Here is a 20,261-nt window from a genome sequence, read left to right as displayed (position 1 = left end):
AGCTTCAATCTGACAGTGTTTTTGGTTGTCTTACTAAGTCCTACAAATAAGGACCAGGACGCCTAGTAATAGAGGAAGTAATTTACTTTCAGAGCGGTGACTCGCCTTTAGATGACGCTAACCGATGTCGTGCTTACCCGCCGGAATGTGCTCAGCCTGATTGGATGTTTTAGAGGTTTCGGGGTCGGCGTTTAAGCCCAAGTTAGCACCGACTACCCCACCCGGAGATACCGCCTGTTCGGAGTAAACTTCCAGAATCTCTGCCCGCCCTCACGGTATCTACATCGGACACCAGACTGCGATCGTCCGTCTGCTCATCGCCTGCTCTATTTCTTGAGGCAGTCAGATGAATGCCATTGGACAACACCATTACTAGTCACTGGGTAGTCTATAAGCCCTGCTCCACTTGGAAAGAGTGCTATCTACCAGATATCCACAGTAGCCCGTGTGCTGATCACAACCTCTGTCATCGTCAAGCAAGCTTCATCGGGATTCTCAATGCGGCAAGACGTCACCATCTTTCCGCAAGGCAGTTTCACGTCTCGGATATCAAGGAAAATATTTAGATAGGAGTATAGAATATATGGACAGAGTATTGGAAGCATGCTCGCCTGACGATGTACAGAAATAGTGATAATAAATGCTTCTGGGCCTGCTTGGTACGGCGTGCCATACAACTTCCAACTTACAGCATGTTCACAACCAGTAGTCCTAGACTTTCTCGCCGGATCCATGAGTTTCAATTTCCTCGAGCTGGTGAAGCAGCAGATACTTAGTATACAATAGTAGATGGCCAGTCTGGGACGGAACAAACAGCTGCCTTCCAGAAGCACTTGGATTGAGGCTCGCGCCCCACCTCCGAGGCGGAAGGCGGTGAGTAGGCTTGCAAGAGGGGTTCCTGCAGCGTCATTCTTTTGGCGCGCAACATTCAAATCCCAGATCGCTCAGAGCTTCAACAACAGGTGTGCGTTTTCCGGGGCGTCAACATGGCTGCAGATACATCTCTTGAGGAACTTATCAAAAGGCCTCTATATGGTAAGAAATGGAGTTCGCTCGTCTCTGAATTGGGACTCTTATTTAATATTTCCATAGTGATAGATGGCTTGCTGACACATTACATCCAAAGTGTACAATCTTCCACAGGAACTCCTCTCAACGCTGACCACCAAGCATGAAAACCAATCGATATTACGGGCGGACACCCCTGAAGCTGTGTCAGACAAGACAGATGAAATAGTGTTGGATCACGCGGTGGCCTCGACGACAAGTTGTACACTCTGCAGGGTCTCGTATCTGAACGTCCAAGAACAACGGAGTCATGTTCGCTCGGACCATCATAGATACAACCTGAAGGCGCAGCTTAGGGGCGGTCCGACATTGGACGAGTCTCAATTTGCCAAGGCTATAGGAGAACTCGACGAGTCTATATCTGGGTCCGAGTCGTCAGAAGCAGAGGATGAGGAAGAGAATGATCAACTTTCAGCATTGCTGAAGAGACAGGCCAAAATCTCCCAGGTGACCGATGAGGATGAAGCACCGTCGAAGAAGATAGGTTCCGGCAGGCCACCTCTTTTCTGGCTCTCTAGCACACGACTGCCTTCCAACATGTCCTTAGGTGTCTACCGGGCCTTGTTCTCAAATGCTGAACAGGATGAGCCCAGACACCTCGTTGAATCCATAAGAAGAAAGCAACTTCCGCCTATCATGCAACCGAGAGCCAATGGAAATGCTCCAGAGGCACCGTCATCACCCAGCCCTCATGTTTTCATGTGCATGATTGGGGGCGGTCACTTCGCTGCAATGCTGGTCTCGCTGGCTCCTGAGATTCACCGGAGGCAGGGCGGTATTGAGGATAGACAAGCTCGAGTCATTGCGCACAAGACGTTTCATCGTTACACCACCAGACGAAAGCAAGGTGGCTCACAATCTGCTAATGATGCTGCCAAGGGAGCCGCACATTCAGCAGGGTCCAGTCTCAGAAGATACAACGAAGCTGCATTAGAGAAGGAGATCAGAGATTTATTGGCCGATTGGAAACAGATGATTGACGAGGCCGAATTATTGTTTGTTCGTGCCACGGGCAGTACGAATCGTCGAATCCTTTTCAGCCAGTACGAGGGCCAGGTTCTCAGGCAAAACGACCCGAGATTGAGAGGTTTCCCGTTCAGTACCCGTCGAGCAACCCAAAGCGAGCTGATGCGTTGCTTCAAGGAGCTCACCCGTGTGAAAGTAAGCCAAGTCGACGAAGCCGCGTTGGCGGCTGCAGAGGCCAAGCAACGGGACGAAGTGTCCAAGCCATCAACTCCACGGCCTCAACAGCAGAAGCCCAAGGTTTCCAAAGAAGATGAAGAGGCTATGCTTCACACAACCCAAATACAGGCCCTTATCCGTCGTTCTAAGATCCCAGCTTTGATGACCTATCTATCCAAGAACTCGATCCCTACATCCTTCATCTTTCGACCTTCCGACTCTCAGCAGAATTTCCGCTGTCCCACCCCCCTCCACTTCGCTGCCAATCTGAATTCACCATCCATGGTCCTTGCCCTTTTGACCAAAACTACAGCAGATCCAACCGCAACCAATGGCGAAGGAAGAACGCCATTCGAGCTTGCTGGGGATCGTGCGACGCGAGACGCTTTCCGCGTTGCGCGTCACGAGCTAGGCGAGTCAAAGTGGAATTGGGAGGCTACCAAAGTGCCGTCACCGATCTCTCGAGACGAGGCCCACAACCGCTCTGAGAGGGAGCGAAAAACCGCAGAAGAAGAAGAGACTAGTCGACGCAAGGCTGAAATGGATCGTTTGAAAAAGGAGGAAGCGGCTAGTGCGGCACAACGCGCCTCCAAGAAACCAGCTGGTCGAACGCTGGGCTCTGTCGAGAAGACGGCTTCTGAGAAGAGAGAAGAGGAGATGCGAGGTATGACGCCGGAAATGAGAATGCGATTGGAACGAGAGCGCCGCGCTAGAGCAGCTGAAGAACGCATTCGAAGAATGCAAGGGCAATGATGGGGTAAACCACTCAACTCTTCCACTCTTTGCTTTTCCCCAGATGTATGATGAAGCCATGGCCTGTAGTATTGCATTGTACGGAGCGTATTTATGTCCTTTGATGAATAGAGATGAATGATCACGGCAGCCAGCAGTCCATTTTCGGTTGTGCTCCGGCTGGCTAAGCCTTGTATCCTGCTTTGCGAACGTAAAAGTGCTGTCGACTAGTAGTTCAACGGCGAGCCCGATTCATCAGCAGCATACTAAATAAGGTGTTAGTGCATTGGATGGTTGTTGCTGCCTTGGAGCTTACCAAATAGGAAGGCAGGCACCTGACCCGTGACCTGCTGGCGCTGGAATTTCCAGCGTGAACAACTCTATACTAACTGTTCAGTTGTCCTATTCCTTGACTCATTAATATTCTCAATTAATCTCTATCTATATCCCACCTAGCAAGCATCCTAATTTATCGTTATCCCTGCAATTTCTCGATTACCCAAGCGCCTACCATGTCCTGGTCTCAGGCTCCCGATGCGGTAGGGATACTATCTAGATGGTATCCAGAGACCGGCCAAGCAGGTGAGCAGCTGATCATTCGGAGCCATCAGACGGTATATATCGGTAGAGACTCGGATAGATGGTATGCTTCTTGTCCCATCTTGCATGTGGAGGTTAACCGAAATAAAGCCATTTCGTCGTGGATGCTCCGTTTATTTCTCGTCAACACCTCCGCATCTACACCGTCCTGTTCGACCATGAGAACCCTGGGAACGTCTTGCCATTGGTTTACGCTGAGAATATCTCGGTAAACGGGGCCTTATGGAATATCTACCCCATGGTAGGCAGGGGTGGGTTTCTCCTTAGTGATGGCGATATACTCCAGCTGCCGAGGAGTATATTTCTCAAGTTCAGTTATCCGATGCATAAGCAAGAACGCCTAGGTGTCATCATGACTAAAGAGATTCAGGTAAGCAGTGTAACTCTATTCTACATTGAGATCTATATGCTTGCTAATTTTCGCGGATTTTCGACAACATGTACTGCGTCACACCACGTAAACTGGGTTCTGGTGCTTACGGACAGGTGTACATGGCCTACAACTCGATAAGTGGTCAGCAGCTTGCTTGCAAGGTTATAAACCTTCGACCTCTGAGGGAAAAGATATTCAGGGGATCATGGGCAGGTGACAATGATGACGACGATGGCGATACAACTGTCTCGCGAAAAGCCAAACTCTTCAGTGTGAAGTACGGGAAGAAGCTACGAAAGCCTGACCGTGAAGCAAAGCTTAAGAAAAGATTGGGAGTTTTCAGCCGCGAGGCCCTAATATTGAAAGATCTATGCCATGTAAGTTGGCGCATCAAATCTCGTTGTTCGCCATTGCTGACACCACAGTAGCCCAACATTATCAGCCTCGAGAAAGTGATACAAACTAATTTTCATGTGTAAGTGTGTCCATGGACCTGCACATGGGTCACCGCTAAAGAAACTTAGCTATCTCTTTCAGGAGCTGGTACCTGGTGGAGATCTGTTCTCTTATATCCAGTACAAAGGGGGAATGCTGACCAACATGGAGGCTGCAGTCATAATCAGGCAGCTGCTGATGGCTTTGGATTACTTGCATGGTCAGGATATCGTTCATCGGGACCTGAAACCAGACAATATACTCATGACATCCTTGGAGGACGGATGCAGGGTTGTGCTTTCTGACTTTGGGTGCGCCACCCGGAACCCTGGACGAATGTCGACAATGGTTGGCACATTCGAATATAGTGCTCCGTTAGTACTCTGATCGTTGCAGTTGTACGGCGCTAACTCCAGAACAGAGAAGTCATAAATCCTAGTCAAGAGGGTTATACGAAAGCTGCAGACATGTGGTCGCTAGGTTGCGTAACAGCGGTCTTACTCACAGGTAGTACTTCGTGTGATGGCTCAATGGCAACGTACGCGATTGACTTGACTAAAATCGGTGGGTATGAGAAGTTGGAAGCGAGTCTTACCAGACAATTTGCGCATCCCCGAGCAAAGGATTTCATTCAACGCCTCCTCAGAATTGTTGTAGAAGAACGCATGACTGCCAACCAAGGGTTGCAACATGAGTGGTTCAGCAATCCAGTCCATTCGTCCGAATTTCGAGAACTTTACTGTCGATCAATCAAAAACTGGACTCCATGCTCAGCACAAGCGCCAATAATTGTGGATATCACCAGCTTGAATTGCTTCAACGACAAAAAGATTGCTCGGGAAGCAGCGAGTAATGATTCCAACCTTGATGGGATTGAAAATATCCAAAAGCCGCTTTCAAGTATAGTGTTCGGAGCACACGGCCAAGCATCAAACAAGACAGGGAGCCCCAGCTCATCACTTGAAAATCTCTCCGGTCACAAGATTGCTTCTCCTACTTTGTCAGATCTCAACTTACCTCCACTCTCAGTCTGAGGGTTTAACAGCGAACGGTGAATTCATGGGACATGGAGGGGGGTTATTCCAGAGAGAGAGGCTAATCTCAACACGCTAGCTATAGCATAGATAGACCCATGGTAGCTTTGAAATGGCAAAACACTGAGTTTTTCAGTACCAAAGACCTAGAAGAAACAGTAAAAAGTAATCGAACAAACAGCATTGCCGTGTGTATCGCAATCTTGAGCAACCAGGCCAGACAACGAACAAGGGCGCACCCCGAGCGCCACCGAAAGGCACCATCTACCCTACACAGCCATGTCTCAACTCCTTCTATAAGTGATTAATAAGCCCCAATACGCTACTACTTACATAGTACCTCAATCCTACCGTCATCCTACTAGACCACGGGTTCCTTGAATTCAAATCGGTAGAACATGGGGTTTTCTTTTTGCAAAAGTCTATTCATTGCTGATGATAGCAGGAAGATCTTATCAAGGGGTGGGTTGGTGGGATGGGATGGGATGGGATGGGATGGGATGTCCCTTTGTCTGGTCTGAAGGCTTGAAGGGAGAGGGTAGGAGAGAGGGAAGGAGGTATTTAGAATACGTAAGTCTTCGTGTAATATAAGTTTTATATGGAAGTATTGTGTTTGATTCGGATGGGAGCTATAAGAAAGCAGGTTGGAGTGAGGCTGAGTTGAAAGTATTACAGACCCTGGCTGGATCCAGACTGTAAATATAAGGTTGCCTTTGTTATAGAATCAAGGATTACTACTGCGTAGGGGTGTTATATAGGGTGAGATGGGTGAGACTAGGTCGATACTCTGATTACTACTAATGGTATAGTCTATAGGTTGGATCAAGGTACCCCAAACTGTATCTATGGGTGTGGGGCCGACGATCTATGTCTTAAGGCTGTACCAAGTAGTGTAGTCGGTTATTACTAGAACTAGTAATACTAAAGACTCCTTTCACCGTAGAGTTCTATAGTAGACGCTTGATATACTTCCTATGTGACGCACGTTGACGTCGTGTGTTCGGACTACTGGTGCTGCGGAGGGACGTAACCAATAACAGTGCATCAAGGGGTAGCTGATGAAAAACCTCCTAGGTGGATCAAGAAACCCGTGCAGGTGTCAATCGCCCTGCACCTGCATGTGCTGTGATTCGCATAGGTAGTTAGTAGATTAGATTCCCCCGGGAACCGGTGGGAAAATTGTCCGATAGGGTGTGGTGTCCCTTGCGTGGATAGTGGATGCTGCGCAGAGGCTGGGGGAGAGTAGGGATGAACGAAAAGGTGAGTAGAGTTGGAGAAACAGGGCAATAGGTTTGAGCTGAGTTTCTCTCGTGCTGATGGTTTGCGCTTGTGGTGCTATTCTAGGGGATCTTCTGAGAGGGTTGCTAATCGTGGTACTGAGATCGTCAACCCTTGTCTGGGTTCTTCGGTTTGGTCTCAGGCTCTAGCTTTGTAGAGATAGGCTGGGGCTTTTTGATATATTTGTCTGGTTCTGGGCTCAGTGTAGGTGATGCCAAGTTGAAGAACGTATCTGTTGTTAGTCGTCCATGCTATGTCAGTCTGAATAGGGGTGTTTGTGGCAAATTCATTGGGGCAGTCGTAGAATATACCCGTCCGGAGATATCTTCAGCTGCGAGATAATGCGATGCAGCAGACCGTGGGCAATTTCTCCGAGTGCAACTCCAGGTTGCACCGATGAAGCAAGGACAAACAAAGGAGGGTAGGCAGAAAGAAACGATGGGCAACATCAACGTGCAGTTATCTGACGCATAATATCCCGAGGCGGCTGGGGAGCTACTAATAGTCGTAGGCACGATCTTTGAGACACGAGCCAAAATAACAGTGCATAGCCACCTGGAGTCACGATCCTGTGTGAAGGAGATCAAAACCTTGCCCTGAGCAAGAATGTGGACTTGAGAAAGGGAAGATCCGTGAGGGTCCGGGAAAGAAGCAAGGAGGGCAGGAGGAGGGGGGGCCCGATAAGCCGGAGCGATAGGAGGAAACAGTGGACGATTGACGATCTCTTGCTTTGCCAGCGAAACACAACTGGTTACCTGAGGGATGCTTGTCTTGTGTTCAAGACAACAACGGCCAGGATCATCAATCGTTGCGGTTCATCGGAAGCCCCGGCTAGAGGAAATTGGATGAATCCCATGAGTGCGATGACGGTGATGCTGATGACCGAGTCGGTCACTTGGAACTGAAGTCATCGAGACATTCGATGAGTCCAGCCGATTGGTCACCTGCGTTGCTCGCCACTGTTGATTGGTGAACGCGCTTCCGCCAGACGCGCTACTAACGCGACGCGACGCGCGACGCGATGGCGTTTCAATTTTACCTGTCTGGGAAGGTGCCCCAAAAAGATGTCCATGTAATTATTTTTTATTCGATGGAAACCAAAACTTCTTAGGGATTTAATCAATTCTACGGAGGGAAAAAGCGCTTCATATGTAGACATCTTGCGGTGATAGGGAGTAGCTGAGGGACTGAATCATTTACCCCCAAGTATCCAGGTTATCGAGGGTTGCCATCCCAACCAAAAACTATATGGACGTATCCGCTGTAAGAGGGATAGGATTCATGATCAATCAGTATCAGCCCAGCATCAGCTATCTATCTACCCCAATTATACCAAGCTGCATGGCGCATCATGGCTTCGTAAATAGGTATAGATCAACTTCATCCAGGCGTATACTCCGTAACACGCAATGCAAGCTGCAATGCAACAGCCTCCTGTCCCACACCGGTCCGGCCCATCCCAGTCCAGACGGATGATAGCTCCTCTCCTCTCCAGCTGGTGTCGAAGCATTTGACATCAAGTGGACACGGCGATGGGGAAATGCCGCAATGGGTGACCCTGCGAGGGGACGCCTTGCAGCGCGCATCCCCTCCGAAGTGGCTCCTGCACTCCTTGTCTCACTCCACCCTCCGGAGGGGCATTAAGAGAGAGGAGATATAGAGGGATGAAGGCAGTGTTCGACCTTCAAAAATAGGCCTTTCCCCTGTTCTCAGGGCAGGAATGAGAGGAGGAAGAAAGCAGAGACATGAGAGACAAAGAGTCAAAGAGACAAGAGACAAGAGAAAAGAACAGCCTGAGTCTAGGAGGCAACGAAAGGCAGCAGGCATGAGGGCTACCGACAACAAGTGTTACTGGTCATTCTTTGTACACGTTCGATGTCATCCATTCAGTTTGTGATATCACATTCAATTCCAGCTGAAGGCCGGTCAATCATTCCTATACCTGCCACCGCATTCAAACCTCTTCTTACTTCTACCCTCCTCCTTCACCGTCCATCGACACAGAGTGGCTTTGTTTAGTGTGTGTTTGGGAATTCTGCAGCCCGGATTTAGACTTTCCAAGAGCCATTGTTGCCGGTCATTGGGCCAGAAGCTGGGTCCCCCCCGTTTGCGGAACCGAACAAAAACGCCAGAAAAGCCCGCTGGCATCGGATCTCTCCTTTTTCGCCCATTTTCCCACCCATTTCCTTTCTCCGACATCATCCCATCATCATCTTCCTCTGATTTGCGCCGCTTGATATCCTCCCTTCGCCTCCCACACCCCCCAATCCTCTTCGCTGTCATTCCCTCGTCGCATTTCCCCGGACTTACTCCAAATCAAAGCGCTTGCTGTTAGCATTTCATTCAATCTCTTTCTTTCCCCCGATCTCTTGTTCTACTCCTCCAAACCTCTTCCGGCGCAAACCTGCATTCTTCGCGGGTTCCTCTTGATCCGCGCACAAACACTCCCGGCATCGACTGCCTCACCCCACCACCAACACCACCACTTCGCCAACTATCCAACTCATCTTCACTCCTTTGTCGTTTCATATGTCACTTATCCCTGGGGAATACTCATCTCCGTCGCGCAAGATGTTACTCCCATCTGCGCTTCCTAGCGACATGCCACAACAGTCGACTCAGTCGCATCTCGCGCCCAACCTACTATTCAACACTCCACCCCCCACCGAAGATGACCTCTTCCCTTCAGGCAATGGCCTACTGGGAACCAGTCGCGCCCTCCAATCTCTTCTTAATATCTCTCCTGCTTCGATCCCCCGTCGCAAGACTCCTCCGCGTCTCCTAAGTCCCCTCCAGCTACGATCCCCTCCTCCCTCCCGGTCGCAGAAGCGAGTGGCCCAGAAAGACTTGAACAACCTCACGCGCTCCTCCCCATCACCCTGCTCTCCCTCCAAACTTACGCGTCGTGCGAACAAGCGCAACCGATCTGCCTATGAAGTAGACCTCGACTCGGAAATTGAGGATCGCAAACCCTCCAAGAATGCCAAATCGCGCGATCGTTTCTCTACGCCCAAGCGTCGCAGACAAATCCCCAATGATCTACCACTAGGTCTTACTCAGGAAGACTTTTACTCGCTTTATTCACCCCCGATCACACAGTCGCCTCTGTCGCCGGCGCATCAACCGCAAGAAGACCTGAGCGCAAGTGAAATAAACCCTTTGCAAACCTCACTATACAATCCCGACGCGCCGCTGCCGTCCATTGAGACAAACGACGAGAGCACAGAGTCCGCGTCACATGAATCAACGCCGATCGATGCATCGCCTTCCTGGGTCGCAGAGGACGATCGACGGCTAGTGAACTTGGTCCTCGAAAGATATCAATTCTCCGAACAAGTCTTGGACGACTGCGCCAGAGAACTGGGCAGAAACCACGAGTCCATCAGACGTAGATGGCATACTCTCCTAGGCCAAGGGGAGATAGGCTTGCGACGAGGAGCTAAACCAGACCCGCTGGGTATCTAAAATGGCCTCTTTTCGTTTATTACTCCTTGTGTCTACCGATCAAACTTTCGTTCGTTTATCCTTGCTTACGATACCGACTCAACTCGCTTCTGAATTTGCGCCTTTTTCACCGCCAATACCCTGATAGCATCGCTACGCTACCTCCTGTATTATGACTTTGACTATTTGGCTCTCTTGTTTTACTACTTTCACAACTCACGGGCTCATGTACGATACGGGATATGGATGGATTTGCTTCTCTTCTTTTCGTCAGGTGTTACTTTCGGGGATTTCAGATTGTGTTACTACAACCCATTACCTTACCTTATTTTCACGGTGCTGTGTGTTTTTGTTTCTACATTTCCGGGGTTACTTACATTATGTTTGTCCCATCCATCCATCTATCCACATACATCAGACTTGATGGATGAACGGATAGATGTGATATGGACGACCTTACTTCGGGTTTCTTTTTCTTCTTCTTTTTCTTCTTCTTTTTCATGTATCATATGACTGACTATCTATGACCGACACACACTGGTTGTGTATGTACTTTATTCTACTGTACTATTTATCTATCTATTTATCTATCATCCTATCGATCCACCAATCTATCCCTGTATTCTTCCTATAAACAATGACAAAAGCGATATAGACCTGATTATTCTATCACATAATCGAGAATTACAGATGGTTCCTGCTCCGCACGTACATACATACATCATGTATGCTTTTCGGAAGCATGTGTGAAACCTTTAGACTCGCCTTCTATGGTTGGTAGATAGGTGAGTAGGTAAGTAGGTAGTACAACTAGTAAGCATATCATGGAAATGGGAGACTGCTACCGCGCTTTAGTAAGTGGAGAAGCTTTGATTATCGATGGTCGAGTCTTTCCATCATTTATTATTACATAGGATCAACCATAACTGGGTAATAAGTAAGCAGTGCTACTAAGCCGGTCCAGTCGTTGCTATGATTTAGTCAACTATGTAGGTATTGACGGGGGAGGGGCAAACGATAAGATCATTACTACTATAAGTATCAAGACGAAGCATGAATTTGAGCAGATGTAAGCAAGCAGTCAGTACTCCGGCTAAGTTGCAAATAAATAAACGAACTACCAATACCATCTAAGTATGTCCATGACCAAACCCAGTATGCCATTATGCCATGCATCAATCAGCCCCTATGTGCAAACAAGAGAACAGAACCTAGTAAGTATGAGTACAACAGTACACACCCAACATGAAAACATGCAATCGATCAGTCAACGCCAGACACCAAGCTCAAAGGTCGGGAAATTGGAATGGAAGCTATTGAGATATAGATAGGGGGGAATAGGACCATCGGCCACCCTGTCTGCACTATTATATCAAACTAAAATCTGTTTCGCTTGGAGTTAGCACAGTAATCATCACCACCCCACATTTATCTGCGCAAGAGGTTCACATCAAACGTACCGAATTTCATAACTGCCTGCGCGAGTCATGTACCGCACCCACTTGACACTGCTGTAATTGCTCTTCTCAAATACCTTCAGGTACCGCACCAATAGTCCACTGCTAGTGAACATGAGAAGACTGAATGACAGACTGAGCGGTGGCCGACTCCAAGCCTTGTGGTGCGTCATGCTCGTCAACGTCGCTTCTGCTGTCAGGACGTATTCGCTTCCACCGGAAAACCGCGCGATCTTCCACACAATGTTATTATGCTCCGGCTCGTACTTGGCCCGACCCTGGCTGGTCCGTTCGGTCGTCTTGGCCGTGTTTAGCGGTGTTGGAATGCGAATCACAACGTTCGTCGCGAAGAGTTTCGAGCTGTAGTTTGCTTTAATAGCAACGCTGTATTCCACCTTGGTAGTGCCGACTTCACGCACGATCGGATGAACCTTGAAGGGCAGGTTGACGTTTTCGGTAGCGCGGTAGCGCATGAGCTCAAACTCGCCATCGGGAGGCACAAAGGAAATAATACGATCGGCGTCGAAGCGGCCCAGCTTGACGCACTGGTGGAACTGGCAGTCTTCGAGTGTGACGGAGCCTGCGGCCGCGCGAGTAGCCTTCATAGTACCGTCGCGATTGCCCGGGGTGGAGGAGCCAGCAGCATCAGTATCGAGGAGCAAGCGGTCATTAAGGCCGAATTTACACTCGGGGGTGCCGGAGAGGTAAGCTCGCATAACGATTTGGCCGTTGACATCGGCGCGAAGGACAGTGCCTGTGGCGGACATGAGGAGGTTGACGTCTTCGATCACGTCGACAAAGGCCTCGTTCTTGCGATATTTGACGTCGGAACGGCGCCAGGAGAGAGCGCCAGTGGCTTGCATGGTGATACGGCTGGAGTCGGTCGCAGAGTTGGCAATGGCGGATTTTACGCCTTCGGTGGTGATGTACATTTTCAGGGTGTCGGTCTCGGTGTTTTGAGGGTATCCGAAATCGAGGATTTCTATGAAAGAGAAAACTGTGGTTTAGTTATCTTTCGATTTGGTAGTATTCTCGGAAACGCAGGTGAAGCGCACCGTCGAGCAATTCGTAGATCAGGACAAAGTTGTTCTTCACGGCCTCCTCATCGAGCTTCCCAAAATAGCTCTTTCCCAGCATAACCAATCGGTATAGAAACTCAAAGACCAGCGCGGCATTGGCATTGCTCTTGGTCACGGCGACCAGGTAGATGTTTTCGTGTTTAACATGACTGAAGGTCGTGGAGCCTAGGGTTAGGATGGGCGAGCGGACTTGAGGGTTGGAGATGACTTGGATGCGGAAGATGTCGGCGAGGCGCGGGCGGCAGTCGCTGCGGAAAGCGCGGAAAATCAGGTTCTCGCCCTTTTGGTTGAAAATGAGGATACCGGAGAGCATGGTGAAGGGGCGCTGCGGAGGATGAGGGGCGGGAGGGGGGTGGAAGGAGAAGTAAGTAGAAGAAGAAAGGAAAGGGGGGAACGGAGAGGAATGAGGGGGCCGCGGAGAGAGAAGGTGAAGTCGGTCTCGACCGGCGGAGGCGATGGATGCGGTTTGCCCGCCGACACTACTACTCCTACTACTACTCGAATTTACTACAGCTCTGTTCGATGCACACTTCAAGTGGCCGGCCAGTATATTGTTTACTCTATCCACTTATTCTGTCTATTTGGTGGATCACTTGGCGATCAATAAATCTATGTTCTAATGCGTGAATAATAGTCATGGCGAGACCACACTTACATACGGAATGTTTGCTCGAGCTGTCAAGGATGAGCATCGACAGCTTTGATCTATTTCTCCATGGAACTGTTGTATTCGCGTGTTGAGAGGAAACCGTCATTCAGCTTCTGGTTAGTATTTTGTTTTCGGGTGCAAAAGAGGTGAAGCAGTAAGAGGTATATAACTTAACAAAACACAGTAAGGATAGTTCTTTCGGCTTCTTCTAACGGCTGCGTCGAAGTAGGGCATATAATTTCTTTTGGAAGGTTAACAAATCCCCGATGGTGCCATGGCTCAAGTAGTATATTGAGGAGATGGTGTTATTTGATCGTATAGGCTACCGACTAGTATTATATGGTTTGATGCGTCTAAAGGGCTATAGGCAACTGATGTAGAGTCGGAGGAGCAATGTCAAAACACCAAAAGAGGACGCTTAGTACACCGTGTGCGGAGGCGCCTATGAAATACTACGTTCATGTATGTGCAGAATCAAACTTGACTAAGGAGGGCGTTGATCTCGAGATCAACCGTGGCAATTTGAAATAGGTATTATGTATGCTCGCATTATTCCCGATTACAGCTCTATTCTAAGCTGCATTCCAGGTCTTTGACGGTCGAGCATACTAGATGTATATATACACAGCTCATATAGGCACCTAAATACATACAGACAGTAACACACTGATGGTTGAGAGGTTGTGCTATGCTCATCTCATGTGCTGGCCGGATGTGCTGTCCACGAGTCGGCATGGAGCGACAGAATGCAACATGCCACTCCGTACTTTCGAAATCAGCAAAACCTCGTAGCGCTGGTTCACATTGCGATAACATGGACTGACGCCCACATGGCGGGTATCAAGGTTAGGGCATGGATATCATGACGGCGAGTCCAGTATCAAAAGAAATCACAAGAAAAAGAAATAGAGAGAATAAGATCTCGGAGATCGGAGTTCGAAAGCAGTCTCCCATCCCGACGAGACATATTAAAAGGCGTAGAGAATTAAAGGAAGTCGTAGAGAATGTAAAACGGGAGTCAAGACCGCAGATGGCGATTTGACGGAAACCCTGCGGGAATTCCATCAGACACCGCTGCTCGGCCGAGTCCCTGGAAGTGATGGAACTCCCTCACTGCGGATGATGCCAACCTTGGGATCCGGAATCTGGATGTCCAACGACATGTACGCCGTCCTGCGGAGACTCCAGATATGTACTCCGTCCTTGGCCCCGACCTCTCTGTTCCACCTCTCCAGCCAAGCTTCCACCCGTTTGAGATGGCTCTTGATTCCTGGAGCGCCTATGTCTTCCCAAATCCATCCCGTCAGAAGGCTCAGCGCACTGTCGATGAAATTGCGAAGGCTGAACGGATCGAACGCCTTAACGAGCTCATCATTTACTGTGGCGATGACCTTTCGAAACTCTTGTTCAGGTAATAGCGGGTCCAGAATCTCAGGGTACAGGTTGGAGAATGTAGGAGCTAGGTCTCCCTTGATCATCCAATCACGCCGGATTCGTATGATGCGGGTGGTCATGTACTCCTCGGACCCGATCGGAACATGTGGGTTGATGTGAGGATAACACGGATGCGCAGGGCCCCAGGCTAACTCCTCCGCCACATCAGCTTCGCCGCCATTTTGAGCGCCGGTAATGGATGGTACAGATGCGATGTGTGACTGCGATCGCAGCGAGGATTGCGACTGGATGTGGCGGGGCCGGTCGTCGTGAAGCGGCCCAGGTCCGTCTACCGCCAAATCGAGGCCCAGATGCGCCCGTTCCGGAGCGCGAGGGTTCTTTACCTCCGGAGCACCATTTGACACTCCCGACTCGGACATTTCTTGTAACACCAGCTGGTCGTCAAATGCGCCACTGCGCCTCTGGCCGCGAGGCACTGCGATGCTGGAGCGTCCACTCTCCGTTTCCCCTTGGCTGCGCTCCACCACCAGACTGTTCGGAGATGGGATCGGTCGACTGCGACGCCGTTCGGGAATAGTCAGCAAAGGGTAGGCGTCTCGGTGTGCGTCGAGTGGAAGGTTCTCGTCGGAGAGCTGCGACAGATGGGGTACCGTGACCGGAGTGTTGCGGGGAACGTAATTGACAGGGTTTGCGAGTCGCACTGACGGCGGGCGCAAGATCGTGGGAGGTATCCAGGAACTCTTTCGCCGATAAGAGAATCTTGCTTGGGAGGAGCTCGCTGCGGTGACCTGATCGGAGGATGTGGGGGGATGTGCCTCGAAGGAATGGCACCGAACGCGGAGGCCTCGCGGGGGATAAGGGGATGCTTCTTTAACCGGGGGCGATGATGTTGAAGGGTCCGTTTGTGAGGCGAGAGGGGACGTTTTCGATGAGGAAAACGACCGAGGGGGCCGCGAGGCGCGCTTAGATGGCGGAGAGGCCGTGGTGGATGAGGAGAGGAGAGACGTTGTGGTGGGAGGATTAGGAAATGATGTCGATGGCCCAAGGATAAGAATCGATCGCAGTGGGCGGCTTTGATTGGCGGGTGAGGATCGAAAAGGGGCGCGGCAAGGGACAGAAGATGATCTGAGCACGACATTCAACGATGGGAGATGGGAGTTGATGCTGGTCAAGATGATGTTAAGTTAAAAAGGAAAAGGACCTCGAATGGCCCTCTCTGAGATTCTGGTGGAACCAAGAGGGTTATAATGAATGATTGAATGGGAATGGAGTAAAGGAAAGTACCCAGTCACTAGATAGTCGGTAGTAGTTAGTATCTAGTACTCCCTATATACACAACTCTCTCTCACTACTAGGGAGGAGGATGATCTCGATGATGAAATGACTCCACCCTCAAAAGAATGAATGCAGTGGGATTGAAACGAGTGAGTATAGTTGACGGTTTCAAAGATTCAACTGCTAGGCCGAAAAAAGAGGATGGCCATGGCTCTTATTATTGTAGCGGAATGAGTTCGCCCAGAGGCCCATCCTTTATCCACCGGATCCCGACTCGAAACAATAAACGAGTCAATAGCCCAAGTAAGGCTCCAACCCAACGCGGGAACTGGACCAGAACTACCTCGATTTTCCAAAGTTAAAAATATTTCCCTAGTACGGAGTACTACCGAGTAGTATTGCATCCATCCATACTAGTACTATTCATTCATCCGTCCACCCAAAATATGGTTGTGCAGCAAATCAGGTACCGCCGACCCTTGGATCAGATGGACTGATTGGCAGGTCCCCTCACAGCACGGTCCAATGTTCTTTTTCTCTTAGACGGCCAAGGACAGGGCGAGCGATGAATGGCACCCTCATGGCCAAGGACAAAGGCAGTCCGAGTCTGAATTAGATTAAATACTGGCCTGGGATGGAATTAAAATGAAGCTTGATCGCCTTCCTTCCCCCGTGCCATGACGTCGCCCGGCAGTCTTTTTGGGGTTCTGGCCACGGGACTATCACGTGAACTCATTGCTTCTCCACCAATCAGCTCCCCTCTCCAGTCCAGTCAAGTCTCTCGCTTCACTCACTTCATCAACAACTCTCAATCAATTGTCTATACTTCGCTACTGCTCCCTTCAGCCACAACAAGGGGACCAAGTAGAAGCATTTTTCTTCGTTCAGCCCGTTTACTTCCCAAGCCAAGACGGGTGGGAAGTTCTGTGCATCATTCGTTTGTACCTCGCAGTCAAAGTGTTCGCACCCATCCATGTCGGACCCTTCCAACGCAGCTTCCGTCTCCTGCATTTGACGCGGCCTCCGCTCGCCATCTGCAATACCAGTATAACTTTGCGCGTTACAGGCAGCTGTGGCCCAGCTCATATTTATCGTCCTTCATATCTGCGTTTGTACCATCAACGGTGTCAAGGAATGAAAGTAGCAACGCTGCAGTTTGCCCCTCGTTTGGGCGATGTCGATGGCAACATCAAGAGAGCCAATGAGCTGCTCAAGGACGGGAAGGTAGTGCGGGGCGTTGGAATTGGGGTTGGACTTGATCTCCTGAAGCCGGATGTTTTGATTTTGCCCGAGTTGGCTTTGACGGGTAAGTGTTACTCTGTCCTCCCCACGAACGTCACACGACGCATGAGCTTCGGGATGTTTGTACTCGGTGGCTTGTTCAGTGCGTCTTAGCCTGGAGCTCTTACCTCTACCGATATCCATTGAGATTCCCTTCGCCCCCGGGATTTTCTACGCAGCACGGTCATTAATTCGGCCAGGATACAACTTCCCCTCGTTGGAGGCTATAAGACCCTTCCTGGAGCCCGTTGGACAAGGTCCCTCAGCGCAGTGGGCTCGAGAAACGGCCAAACGCTTACAATGCAAAGTCTGTGTGGGCTATCCGGAGATTTACACAGAAAATGGTGCCCAACAGGCTGATTCAACTAACTCCACGGAGACTTGCTACAACTCCCTGCTGGTGGTGGACGAAAGTGGTGACATCGTCCTAAACTACCGTAAATCGTTTCTATACTACACGGATGAGACGTGGGCGGCAGAGGGCAACCCACAGCAAGGCTTCCACCAGCTCTCCTTCCGAAACTCAAATCAAAGCTCAGTGGAGTCCCAGATAGCTACCTCTTTCGGCATCTGTATGGACATTAACCCATATCGATTCGAGGCTCCCTTTACTGCCTGGGAGTTTGCCAATCGGGTCCTGGATACGAAGTCTGAGCTGGTCATACTCTCGATGGCTTGGTTGACCTTGTTGGAGCGGGACGAGCTCGACTCGCTTGCTGATGAGCCGGACTTGGACACGTTCAACTATTGGATCCAGCGATTTATGCCGCTTATCAGGAAGGAGATGGGCCATGAGGCCAACTTCGATGGCGATGATGCTAATCGCGGAAAGAAGATCATCATTGTGTTTGCCAATAGAGCCGGAGAAGAGCCGGGTGCCGAAGGGACGAACCCAGCTCGGTATGCGGGCACGAGTGCTATCGTAGCAATCACACAGAAACCACCATCCCGTACATCAGGTAAGGAAACTTCTTCTAAAGAAGGAGACCCTGGTGACGATACGGATGCCGCTGAGACAGAAGCACCGTCATTTGATACGAAAATCCTGTGTTGGGATATGATGGGTGCGACGACGGAAGGTATTTGTTTTGCCGACACTACGGCAGACCCCAGCATGGTGTTTGGATTGGTCAAAGCTTCAAAATGACATTCCAACTGCACATGAGGCTAAAGCCACCTCGGAATTGGTGGGTTGCAGCCTGGAGTGGTGCCCTGCCTATCAATTCTATTTCAGATGGCGTCACTTGAGTCGGCGTTCGTAAATCACATAGATCGTATACTGGGGTTGCTTTGGACGTGGACAAAAACCGAATAAGAGTCGCAATGCATGTCCAAGGATCTATTGTCTGGCACGATAGGAAGTCGTGTATTCGCCCTTTCCCCTGCTGTGTAGGAAGCTTATCAGGGCACCAGTCTCTCGCTCACTTGTTCTGTTCCATGCGCTTTGGGCTCCCCACTCTGTCCTTTGACCTAGTGGGCTTCTTATCGGAGAGCGAAGTGCATATCGTCAACCGACCGACCGACAGACGGGCAGGTTCCAAAGTCCCGAGTTGCCACAGTGAGCCATGATCTATCATGTGAGGCACTTTCTGGCCCCAGTCAGACTCGACCATCATTCATGTGACAGGAGATGGCAACTCGTCATTGTCACTTGGCTGTTTATTCGCATTGGAGCGACCAAGGCGAATCTAGACTCATTTCTGCTCTCCGGAGAATACCCGCCTACTACACAGTAAATGTATACTATTCATCAAGGTCGATTGCGGCAAGAACCCCGGATGATCAGAGGGCTCCGGACAATGATCGCTACAGCAAGCTAAAGTACCTAATGATAGAGTATCCACTCCAGCATCTTATCTCATGACCAACTGATCAGCGAATCGCCCGTCAGATGGACTCCTACTTCCTCAGAGTCAACTGCTGAACCTTGGAAGGAGGCTTTTTTTCTCTTCCTGTCGGGTACCCCCCCCGTTTCTGCATGCAACCCTTGACGCGCATCCCTAGGCAAGGAAAGGTAGCATATTTCGGAGGATGCGCGACCATCTTAGTGAGGAGAAGGCTAGTAGAGATCGCGACGATGGATCTGATAGGTTGCATTGCGCACACATGTGACGGTTGTGAGTTATCGGACAGCCTTGGAAAGATTGAGAATTGACCCGGGTTGGTTCGAAAGAAAACAGAGTTGCTGCGCAATGGGGGAGGGCATGAAGGCCCATCGGGGCTTGATCATGCCAAATGGAGGGTGGATTGCGGGCCTCCCTACCACCAGTACTTTGTAGACTGACGATTGAAAGTCACTGATAGTATCTATGACCCGTTCGCAGAAAACAGGGGGCACAAAGGCAGGTGGACGACTGAACAGTCAGATCATGACGACATACATAGAAAGTTCAGACTGCAAGAGAGATCGGCGGCTAAGGGGAGGGGGATCAGAGACAAGCCACCACCGTAGTTGACTCTTTGAGACTTTGGTGCTGACTCGACACGAAATAACTCATTAGTAGGACTCCATACATAGTCACTAGTCTAGTTGTAACTACCGTCCAGTAACTGGTTGCTACTTGGAAGGGACGGGCCGACCGGGATGAGCAGGCACCCTCCACGGCGCAGCGACGTTTCCACTCCAATAATGGACTTCTGCAGGAATTAAACAGGACATTCCCCCATTCGATCAGTGCTACTGTATGTTCTTGAATAGACCGATCGCAGGACACACTAGAGAAGTCAGAAAGGACACCAATCAGTCCCCTTTTTCCCTTTCGAGCCAAGAGGGCTGCCGGATTCCACGTGATTCCGGGTGAACCCCTCCTCCGACCACCGGGACAGAGGAGGCCTGCCGACCAATCAGAATTGGTGATCGAGGAGTTGGGTGAGGAGGGGGCACGGGATGGCAGCACCTGACAATTTTGTGATGGAGAAGGAGGGAATGGGAAGAGGAAAACCGGTTGGAACGGAGGTGAAGGGGTGGGGGAAGGGAAA

At 50.1% G+C, this 20,261-nt stretch overlaps 7 protein-coding genes across 7 annotated transcripts; 5 read left to right on the top strand and 2 right to left on the bottom strand.

Annotated features, from left to right (window-relative positions):
* Positions 1 to 940: 940 nt before the first annotated feature.
* BO88DRAFT_405500 (putative C2H2 finger and ankyrin domain protein) lies at positions 941 to 3,167 on the top strand. Its single transcript, XM_025706886.1, has 2 exons — positions 941 to 1,035; positions 1,127 to 3,167. The coding sequence occupies exons 1-2, from the start codon at positions 987 to 989 to the stop codon at positions 3,001 to 3,003; spliced, it is 1,926 nt and encodes a 641-aa protein (XP_025562438.1). The 5' UTR covers positions 941 to 986; the 3' UTR covers positions 3,004 to 3,167.
* Positions 3,168 to 3,404: 237 nt separating this feature from the next.
* Positions 3,405 to 5,541, top strand: BO88DRAFT_435953 (serine/threonine protein kinase). Its single transcript, XM_025709536.1, has 6 exons — positions 3,405 to 3,625; positions 3,673 to 3,952; positions 4,069 to 4,332; positions 4,384 to 4,430; positions 4,480 to 4,764; positions 4,812 to 5,541. The coding sequence occupies exons 1-6, from the start codon at positions 3,495 to 3,497 to the stop codon at positions 5,422 to 5,424; spliced, it is 1,620 nt and encodes a 539-aa protein (XP_025562437.1). The 5' UTR covers positions 3,405 to 3,494; the 3' UTR covers positions 5,425 to 5,541.
* Positions 5,542 to 9,273: 3,732 nt separating this feature from the next.
* On the top strand, positions 9,274 to 10,167 carry BO88DRAFT_426140 (uncharacterized protein; the record flags this gene model as incomplete). Its single annotated transcript, XM_025708881.1, has 1 exon — positions 9,274 to 10,167. The coding sequence occupies one exon, from the start codon at positions 9,274 to 9,276 to the stop codon at positions 10,165 to 10,167; it is 894 nt and encodes a 297-aa protein (XP_025562436.1).
* A 113-nt stretch (positions 10,168 to 10,280) lies between these two features.
* BO88DRAFT_62394 (uncharacterized protein) lies at positions 10,281 to 10,757 on the top strand. The gene has a single exon (XM_025713019.1). It carries the CDS (start codon positions 10,393 to 10,395, stop codon positions 10,657 to 10,659), a length of 267 nt encoding a protein of 88 aa, XP_025562435.1. The 5' UTR covers positions 10,281 to 10,392; the 3' UTR covers positions 10,660 to 10,757.
* A 465-nt stretch (positions 10,758 to 11,222) lies between these two features.
* On the bottom strand, positions 11,223 to 13,044 carry BO88DRAFT_435951 (AP-2 complex subunit mu). Its single transcript, XM_025709535.1, has 3 exons — positions 12,659 to 13,044; positions 11,607 to 12,585; positions 11,223 to 11,530 (listed from the first exon to the last, which is right to left on the bottom strand). The coding sequence occupies exons 1-3, from the start codon at positions 12,993 to 12,995 to the stop codon at positions 11,524 to 11,526; spliced, it is 1,323 nt and encodes a 440-aa protein (XP_025562434.1). The 5' UTR covers positions 12,996 to 13,044; the 3' UTR covers positions 11,223 to 11,523.
* Positions 13,045 to 13,191: 147 nt separating this feature from the next.
* Positions 13,192 to 17,103, bottom strand: BO88DRAFT_444330 (ERF4 family protein). Its single transcript, XM_025710099.1, has 8 exons — positions 16,947 to 17,103; positions 16,728 to 16,790; positions 16,496 to 16,630; positions 16,265 to 16,340; positions 16,066 to 16,117; positions 15,515 to 15,851; positions 14,402 to 15,464; positions 13,192 to 13,653 (listed from the first exon to the last, which is right to left on the bottom strand). Exons 1-8 carry the CDS (start codon positions 17,033 to 17,035, stop codon positions 13,540 to 13,542), a joined length of 1,929 nt encoding a protein of 642 aa, XP_025562433.1. The 5' UTR covers positions 17,036 to 17,103; the 3' UTR covers positions 13,192 to 13,539.
* A 32-nt stretch (positions 17,104 to 17,135) lies between these two features.
* Positions 17,136 to 18,429, top strand: BO88DRAFT_341736 (putative protein N-terminal asparagine amidohydrolase; the record flags this gene model as incomplete). Its single annotated transcript, XM_025703111.1, has 2 exons — positions 17,136 to 17,307; positions 17,483 to 18,429. The coding sequence occupies 2 exons, from the start codon at positions 17,136 to 17,138 to the stop codon at positions 18,427 to 18,429; spliced, it is 1,119 nt and encodes a 372-aa protein (XP_025562432.1).
* Between the last annotated feature and the right edge of the window lie 1,832 nt (positions 18,430 to 20,261).

This window comes from Aspergillus vadensis (genome assembly GCF_003184925.1).
Source record: "Aspergillus vadensis CBS 113365 unplaced genomic scaffold BO88scaffold_13, whole genome shotgun sequence".
Classification (NCBI taxonomy): domain Eukaryota; kingdom Fungi; phylum Ascomycota; class Eurotiomycetes; order Eurotiales; family Aspergillaceae; genus Aspergillus; species Aspergillus vadensis.
This window is presented reverse-complemented; position numbering and strand designations above follow the sequence as displayed.